This window comes from Erpetoichthys calabaricus, chromosome 4, assembly GCF_900747795.2.
Source record: "Erpetoichthys calabaricus chromosome 4, fErpCal1.3, whole genome shotgun sequence".
Taxonomy (NCBI): domain Eukaryota; kingdom Metazoa; phylum Chordata; class Cladistia; order Polypteriformes; family Polypteridae; genus Erpetoichthys; species Erpetoichthys calabaricus.
In genome coordinates, this window is record NC_041397.2 from 25,238,488 (window position 1) to 25,247,745 (window position 9,258).

General features: G+C 41.9%; 1 protein-coding gene across 1 annotated transcript in view; it reads left to right on the top strand.

Moving 5' to 3' along the window:
* stoml3b (stomatin (EPB72)-like 3b) overlaps positions 1–5,786 on the top strand; it is a 38,795-nt gene extending 33,009 nt beyond the window's left edge. The window contains exon 7 of the mRNA XM_028800174.2: positions 5,001–5,786. Coding sequence (XP_028656007.2) covers positions 5,001–5,195 — 195 coding nt within the window. The 3' untranslated portion in view covers positions 5,196–5,786. The remainder of the gene's footprint in view (positions 1–5,000) is intronic.
* The last annotated feature ends 3,472 nt before the right edge of the window (positions 5,787–9,258 follow it).

Genomic DNA, 9,258 nt, shown 5'->3' on the forward strand with positions numbered 1-9,258 from the left:
TTATTCAGTAGGCGCTGTTCTCCCTGTTTTGTCAGCTGCTTTTTGCCCCTTACAATACTGTATGACTGCAGTGGGCTGGCACCCTGCCTGGGGTTTGTTTCCTGCCTTGTGCCCTGTGTTTGCTGGGATTGGCTCCAGCAGACCCCTGTGATCCTGTAGTTAGGATATAGCGGGTTGGATTATGGATGGAAGGACAATACTGTATGAAATACTTACAATTTTGAAGAAGGTTGTGGATACGTTTTGAGCACGCTTATATACTGTGACAGATAGGGGGCGCTGTCATCCCCTTGAACCCTCAGACACCACGTCAGACACCAGATAAAAGTCCAATTATTATTTATTTTATAATAATAATGTGCACCAAGCACCCTCCACTCCACAATACTCATAAATAATCAATTCTCAATACAATAATCAACCCTCCACTCCCAGACGCGTTGCCACCCTTCCTCCCGTCTCAGCTCGTCTGTCTGGGATTTCCCAGAGTCCTTTATAGTCCATGACCCGGAACTGCTTCTGAGCCCTCAGTCCATGTGATTATCCAGCACTTCCGGGTCAGGTAAAAACTCCTCTTCTTCAGCCCGGAAGCACGTCATTTCCTCTGTCCATGTGACTGGGACGTACTTCCGGGCTGTAGTGAAAATATGTCTCTGGGCCTCCCTGCAGCTACCCCTGGCGGCCCTGACGTTATCCAGCAGGGCTGTACAGGAAAACTCCCATGTCCATGATGTCCTGCTGGAATTTGGGCAGCTCCATGCTGTAGGAAGGGCTCCTTCTGGTGGCCTGGGGGTATTGGAGGGATTAATGGGCGGCCATATATTACAATACTTATACTTTGAAGAACAGGGTAGGGGACAGACAACCCTTTACTGTAAAATGCTTGCAATATTGTGGAGAACTGGGGTATCCCTTGAAGAAAACTGGTTACTACACTCTGGTGTAGTGATGTTACAGGGTACTGGCCTACTGCACAGCTCAGACAGAATGTAAATAAGGTGGACATTGCACACAGTTCACCATATTGTTTCTTTTCACCTATTCCTTTCTCTACAATGCTTAAAATGTTCAGTTCATTGCATGCACCATGTAAATCTGCCACCATGTAAATATCAGTGTTAAATGTAATTATAAGTTAAAATAAACCCCAATTCAGTGTATATTGCTTTTGATACAAACCTTCCTTGCAGTTGTATAAGATTACAGATCAAAGCGTTACATTCAGATCTGATTAAAAGAAACATATTGACAGAATGTGCTAGAGAGTGAAATTACATACAGTATCTGTGCTTGGGGCTCAAAGTAGGAACCCACCCTATAGAAGATGTCATGTCTATTGCTGGACTCTGTCACTCACTCACTCACTCACTCACACTCGCACACGCATACACACACACAGGGCCAGTTTGGAACAGCTAATGAACCAAAAATTTTACATTTTTGTGTGAAGTGGGAAGAGAGCAGGAGGGAAGCTTATGAAGTCACGGGGAGAACATGAAACTCCATGTGGACAACAATCTGACATAGGATTCAAATACTGGATCCATTAAAGAGTAGCACTAGCCACTGTGCCACCCACATTTAAAATCAGCATAGGTGAAATGCATAAGATGATTCAATGAAGTAGATTTTAAATATAGAAATACAGACATATATACATCTAGAGATCTTTCTCTGGGGTTCGCAGGTTCTTATGCCAGTTTGTAATTGATCAGGCCACAGCAAGCATGACACAACAAGGAGTATGAAAAGGCAAATTTATACAATTTACAGCAGTACGAGCGTGAAATTGGCTACTGCCAAAATGATGTAAATGTGTATTTAAACAAAGGAGTTTGTCTTTCTGAATTTGTGCATCATAGTTAGCATGTTTCACTTTTTAGAGCTATGTGGTCACAGCTTATTAATTACTGTTCATGGGGTGCCAATCTCTACCATCTTCTAGATATTTTTCAGATGAGTTAAGTCTTCTAAATATAAGTTACTGGCCGTTCCACACAGCTTCGCCTGCGTGATAGTGAAACAGGACAAACTTTAAAAATCAATAAACAAAAAGTATCACTAGTTAAGTAGAGGCAAGTTACACTCCAAAACACAGAGGTAGATCAGCTCCCCACTCCTGACGTCACGCTTCTCCCTCCCCTCGGCCGACATCCTCTCTCTCGGATTAGCGCAACTATATCGCTCCTGCAAGCGAAGTATGAATCTTAGCTCAATGAGAGAAGTCGCAAAATCAACAGGAATGTTTAAGCAAAGTCTAGAAAAAAAACCCACTCTAAATCCGTTAAGTAGTTCTCTTGTTCACTAGCTAAGCGAATGTAAGGTGCGCCCCAAGGTTGGCAAGTGAGTGAGGAGGTCCCCGCCCCCCTCGCCTCGGCCCGCTGCGCGTCTCTCAGATTCCCGCAAATAAATCAGTACCACAAGCGAACTATGATACATAGAGCAGTCACAAAATCAACCGGGATGTTCAAGCAAATTATAGAAAAAATCCCGATCTAAATCCGCTAAGTAGTTCTCTCGTGAAAAGCAGACAGACATACAGACAGACAGATAGATGTTGGATTTTATATACAGAGAGATTTACATTTATTAACATTTATATTTGCCAGACACCTTTACTTACAAATTCATCATACAAGTGAGATGTTTGCAAATTTCTTTTAAAAAGGGAGTGACCCACTGGGGGTTACACAGTGAGGAATCGGCTGGGATTGAACTGGCAGTATTGCCCTTTGCTGCCCGCTTTCCACTATGCCATTCAACCCTTGGTGGCTGCAGGTTTTCGTTTCAACTAATTTCACAATCATTAAGTCATCTTTACCTTCAATCCAAATTATTGTTTAGCTAGCTGAGCTTCTTCTTATCTTATTTTGCATTCGGTAAAGTGCACTAGGGCGGCACGGTGGCACAGTGGGTAGCGCTGCTGCCTCGCAGTTGGGACACCTGGGGACCTGGGTTCGCTTCCCGGGTCCTCCCTGCGTGGAGTTTGCATGTTCTCCCCGTGTCTGCGTGGGTTTCCTCCGGGCGCTCCGGTTTCCTCCCACAGTCCAAAGACATGCAGGTTAGGTGGATTGGCGATTCTAAATTGGCCCTAGTGTGTGCTTGGTGTGTGGGTGTGTTTGTGTGTGTCCTGCGGTGGGTTGGCACCCTGCCCAGGATTGGTTCCTGCCTTGTGCCCTGTGTTGGCTGGGATTGGCTCCAGCAGACCCCCGTGACCCTGTGTTCGGATTCAGCGGGTTGGGAAATGGATGGATGGATAAAGTGCACTAGTATGAGATTCACATTTAAGAATTGTTTGCCATAACTTTAAATGTTTAACCCTGTTTTTTATGATCTTTGTAATTTTACATTTTTTGAGGAGTTCTCTTAATTATGTCAATATAGTGAGAATTAATGATGAACAGAGCAGATGTGGGTACACATGATACTAAATGCTATAGGGCAGCAGCTATTTCTGTGTTATCCATTGTGAAAAGATCAAATTAAAAAGGTTTGGGCCAGCCACCCGTATATTATCCCTGGCTTCAATGGGTTTGTTTTGTAGAGAGATGTGTCTCTGTTGGAGTCCAGACATGAACTGATGAAGGTTTGGAAAGATGGCGGTTTGAGGCGAGTAGACCCGAAGTGATGTAGGGGAACCGTGCGTGACCTTCTTCTGATGTCAGTCTAGGTACCAGAACCGGAAGTGACGTCATCCTAGGCACCGGGACCGGAAATGATGTCGTCCTAGCCGCCGGGACCACAAGTAATGTCATCCTAGACACCGGAAGTGCCATCATCCTAGGCGCCGGATCCAGAACTGGCATCTTCAATGCTGAGTCAGACAGGTTTTTCTGAGGCTGGTCTGTAGAGATAACAGGAGAAGGTTTAGTGCACCCCGCACCCCCTGGCCTGGCGTGGAATTACGTCCTACTCACATGTGTGTGACACCATTAGTGTAGTTCTTAGCAAATAATGGTTTAAATAACCTGAGCAGTAACTAAGAACAGCATATTAAAGCACATGTTAAAAAGAATGAATTCATCCACCTCCAAGACACATAAATGTTTATCTCATCCAGTAATCATTTACAGTGGTCATTTGTAGTCATTTACAATAACTTGTGCTTTCTGGAGTAACACAAGAAAAGACAGAAACCATTTAAAAGAAGAAACTGTTTAGGAATAAAACCTAAAGAGACATTTGTGATTCAGGAATGGATTTGAAAAACAATTTACTAAACGTGGCACGGTGGTGCAGTGGCGCAGTGGGTAGCGCTGCTGCCTCGCAGTTGGGAGTCCTGGGGACCTGGGTTCACCTCCCGGGTCCTCCCTGCGTGGAGTTTGCATGTTCTCCTCGTGTCTGAGTGGGTTTCCTCCGGGTGCTCCAGTTTGCTCCCACAGTCCAAAGACATGCAGGTTAGGTGCATTGGCGATTCTAAATTGTCCCTAGTGTGTGCTTGGTGTGTGTGTGTGCGCTTTGTGGTGGGCTGGCACCCTGCCAGGGGTTTGTTTCCTGCCTTGCACCCTGTGTTGGCTGGCATTGGCTCCAGCAGACCCCTGTGAGCCTGTAGTTAGGATATAGAGGGTTGGATAATGGATGGATGGAATTTACTAAGCCATGCAATGGCGCATGGAGCTGTGCACAACACCTTTTGAAAATGTAATTTTATTTCAAAAGTGAAAGACAAAAGCCATTCATTCAGATTGAGTACAGTTACACCCAAGTGGGTTTCCTGTCTGGGTTTTATGCATTTTGTTGTAGGACTGACATCCCATTCAGATTAGTTGCCAGCTCTCACTCATTTCTACTACCTTTCTGCAGTCCCAGACCTCAAAAAGAAAGTTCTGCAAACAAAAAGAATTCCATTAATAGAGTACATTATTGCTCATTACATTTTTCATAAATTCATTTTGCAAATTTAACTCTGCCATTCTCTTGTGAAGATCATTCCCAGCACAACGTTGCTCCCAGATCTGAAGGGTGAGATTTTCACTAATTGTTCTGTGCTTCCCGTCTAGGTTATCGCTGCTGAGGGAGAGATGAATGCCTCGCGAGCCCTAAAAGAAGCGTCCTTAGTCATTGCAGAGTCTCCTTCAGCTCTCCAGCTGCGCTACCTTCAGACTTTAACCGCCATTGCAAGTGAGAAAAATTCAACCATTATTTTCCCCCTGCCAATGGATGTTCTACAACCTTTCATGCCTGAGAGGAAATAACTGAGAGAGAGATCTGTGGAAAAAGTGAAGTGATGAATTTGGATAATTTTAGTATTATATTGAAAAATAGTTGAGAAAGTCAGTTTTTGATGAAAATGTGAAAATTGCTATAACTGAGAGAAGTATGAACTATAAAGTCTAAACTCAATCTCTTTCTGTATTTTCCACACATACTGTAAAGGCCTTATGGTGACACATTGAACATGTCCTTCCTAAAGTGGTTAGACTTATTCAGAATTTCCACAAAATTATTTTTGGAAGCAACTGCATGTCTATTCACTTGTGGTTTCTACATTTGTATTTTTCTTTTACATGACAGCATCCATTTCTAAAATTTTGCTGCAGCACTTCATTCATAAATGATGAGGTGCTGGAGCTCATAGTAACTGAGAGGAATGAAGGAGAGACAAGAATGCCAGTTTGGGCATCAGAGAGCAGTGCTGTTAAAATGAAATTATACAATCATCCTAAGAAATCTATGAAATTAGAGAAATATGGTAAAGGGTGGCGCATGAAAAACCGAACTGTCTCCGACCGGCTGGCTCGAGCTGTTATACAGGTGGGTGCCGTCGCAACATGAATGAAGCGACATGTCACTTTCTCGAATTCACAACATCTTCACAGAGGAACGAACTGTCAGCAAAGGTTTGTGGCCACCAAGATCACTTTTACCTGTGGGGCAATCTGAAGGGAAAAGTGTATGTCAATAATCCAAAGACATTAGAGGAACTGAAGGACAATATTCAGAGTGAAATTGGAAAAACTGAAGCGGCTGAGCTGCATCGCGTCTATGACAATATGGCATGGCATGCAGAAGAGTGTATTGACGCACAAGGAAATCATTTCCAGCACCTCCTCTAACCAGTAAGTACAGATTTTTGTATTGCATATCTTTGGTTTCGTGTATGGGCTAAGAAATGTACGTCGACATTGGAGTCAGAGATGGTTCGGTTTGTCATGCGCCACCCAGTATAAGAGGACAGTCAACTACTGCATGTTCAGTTCACACACGTTGGGCTTCTTTAATCACCCCAAGGTGTCCTAATAAACATGATTCACTATTTCATTGAAAAAGTTCTAACGGTTCAGTTTTAACAATGCCTTGCACAATTTTGAAGACCTGGATATGGAGTGTTTGGAGTGTCACTAACTACTCCGTACTGTTCTCTGTCGAAGACTAATGAGGTTTAAGTCCCTTAACCTGTCAGAGTAGGACATGCCCTTTAAGCTGGAAATGTCGATGTTTGCTCTTCTAAGAAAACTAGAAGATTGAGAAGTCAGGATGAGACCATTCATTCCATCAGGATTGCTTAGTTAACTAACAGCTGAAGTCATCTCAATATTTCAGCCATGTACTTTTTAATAGGCCTCTGCTTCAACTACTCGACTCAAATGTTTCTTTCATGTTGTAATAACTGTTTATGTGACGTATGGCTATTCAAAACGGTTTTCATAAATTCCAAATTACATTTGTTACGAGTGGCACAAGACTTAAAACAGCTTGCCACACAGCTCCGGGTTCCTTGGTTTAAATTTCAAAACGTTTCTGTGTGAATGTGCCCTTTCTTAGTATGTTTTAGTTTTCTCCAACGCGTACCAAAGAGGAGCTGGTTAAATTGCTTAGTAACTCTGAATGATCCTGTTGTTTGTATGATGGCAAGTGAAAGGCTGTTTGCTGCGGTGTTACAGAGGACTACTAGGATAGGTGACCCTGACATTGGATTAAACTAATTATAAAATGGATTGTACTGTACAAATTAAATCCCACTTTATCTTCGTCATCAATATTCAGAAGTTCTTGTAAGCTAACTGAAATTTTAGACTCTTTCTAGGTTCTTTTATACATACAGTACCTGTAGCTTCTTCTTAAATTGCTTACATGGACTGCAGTCATTTTATTCTAGAAAATCAAACATGGTCCTTAATAACAGCTCTTTATTTTATTCTGCCTATTACAGAATTAATTGCTGTTTTTTTAAAACTGGTTTGCATGCACCGAAATATTTAGCTTATACATAGTGTTATTTCTGATTTATGTTGTAATTTTCCAGATTCTGTCCAGATATTTTATATATTAAATTACAGTTTGTCAAACAGAACTTTCAAAGTTTCTTCTTTGTTTTCTGCTTTAAAGATGACTAACAGAATATTTTATATGACCACAATTATGTCTACGTTTCCTTCCCACTTGCAGACAGTGCTACTTAAAGCAGGCAGGCCAGTACTAAAAGGCAGTTAATGTGCGCAATTCTGCGTATTAATGGACAAGACTAAAGAGTCCGTTGGATTTGGACTCGGCTTTGCAGTAGATGCCAAACAGACTGGCACGTGTATTAAGAAAAGGGCGTCCATGCATGACAGTGTCAGAGTCAGTAATGTATTTGTTAAGCCTCACATAGGAGGCTACCAGGGTTAACCAAATGACCGGGAGAGAAAATGTAAGATGTGCAGAGAACTGAAATAAGAAAAGCAGTCGCATCTTTGAACTCAACTAAATTGTTAAGAAGGAATCAGAGAGAAGAAAATGAAAACAAAAGTCTAAATAGCAAAACTAATGTATGCAATAAAGCTGCTTTTTATTTGGATATCTATAAAATCGGATAAAGAAAGGTCTCACAGGTGTAATCTTTTAACTCATTGCTTTAATACGTAAGTGCTTTTTTTTTGCACGAACATAACCAGGTTAAGGTGACTAACCACGTTAAGGCAGAAACCTGGTTTCTTAATATTTCATGTTAATATTTCTGGAGCTCTCAATTGTCAAAATGTTTCAACATCATTAAACTGCGCCAAAAAGAATAATACATTACCCCATCAATGGATTGTGCAGATTGTGCGAAGCACAAGGGCCTACAAGCTTGGGAGTCCCACTTGGGGCTGTATGGATTTTTTTTTTTAATTTTTAATAACTTAAATAAAACAGCAGTTTCACAGTCTTGATGCAGTGGCTTCAACGTTCAGTGTCTTGTTACCATCACCTCTGACCTCGATGGCTGACAATGAATTGTATGCTGCTGCTGCAGCCGATCTTCTCGTTGAACGCTATAGCACCGACATTTCACCAGCTCAATTGTTGTCATTACGTGCAAGTTTTCAATCCATCCTGTCAACCAAGTCGACTGTTTTCGAAGTAGCTGAACTGTTGCTGATAGGTCACTGTGCACTGTTGTCTACTTCCAGTGACGTTTGCACGGCTTACATGTTACTGCTGACTACGCCAATGACTGTTGCTGCATGTGAATGATCATTCTCCAAGTTCAAACTCTTTAAAAATGACCTCAGAATCGCCACGTCGTGAGATAGACTTAGTGGCTTGGCTGGACTCTCAATTCGAAAACAAGTGAGCCAGACAACTTAACGTGTCAAACATTGTTGAGACTTTTGTGCAACAGAAGGCACGCAAGCAAGTATTTTACTGTACTAGTGATATTATAAGAAATATGATTTGTGACTTGTCAGTTAGTTTCATTTTTATGAACATTAACAGTTTAACATACAGTAGAACCTCTGGTCACAAACATTTCCAAACACAAAAAGTTTGCCAAAATTTCACATCTGTTCACAACCGCATGCTCTGGTGGCGAACAAAAACACTGGCGACCAGTCTCCCTTCCGGTTCGTACGCGCCTATAATTTCCCATTCTGCGTTTCCCATTTTCTTTTGTTTGCGTATACAGGGCCTAACAAAGACGACGCACGTGTTCAGTCTCTCCCTGTACATCGTTCTCGGTCAGACATGCATTCATTCGCTGTGAACTCTTTGTGCTCTATTTTGTGTGCTTTTGCATTAATTTTGTAATTAACCATGGCCTCTAAGCAAGTGAAGAGTGTTAGTGTTGGTGAGAAAAAAGGTTCGAGGAAACTGAAATCCAATTAAAGAAAGAAATCATTGAAAAGTATGAGCGTGGCGTTCATGTTACTGAAAGTCGAAATCTACCTCCTCTCCACCCAGCTTCCTCTTCACTTCCTTCACAGAACTTGACTCATGCAAGGTTAGTTTTCTTTGTTGTTTAGGGTTAGTTTTTGTATAAATCAAGGATTTTTTTCCCTGTGCTTAAAACTC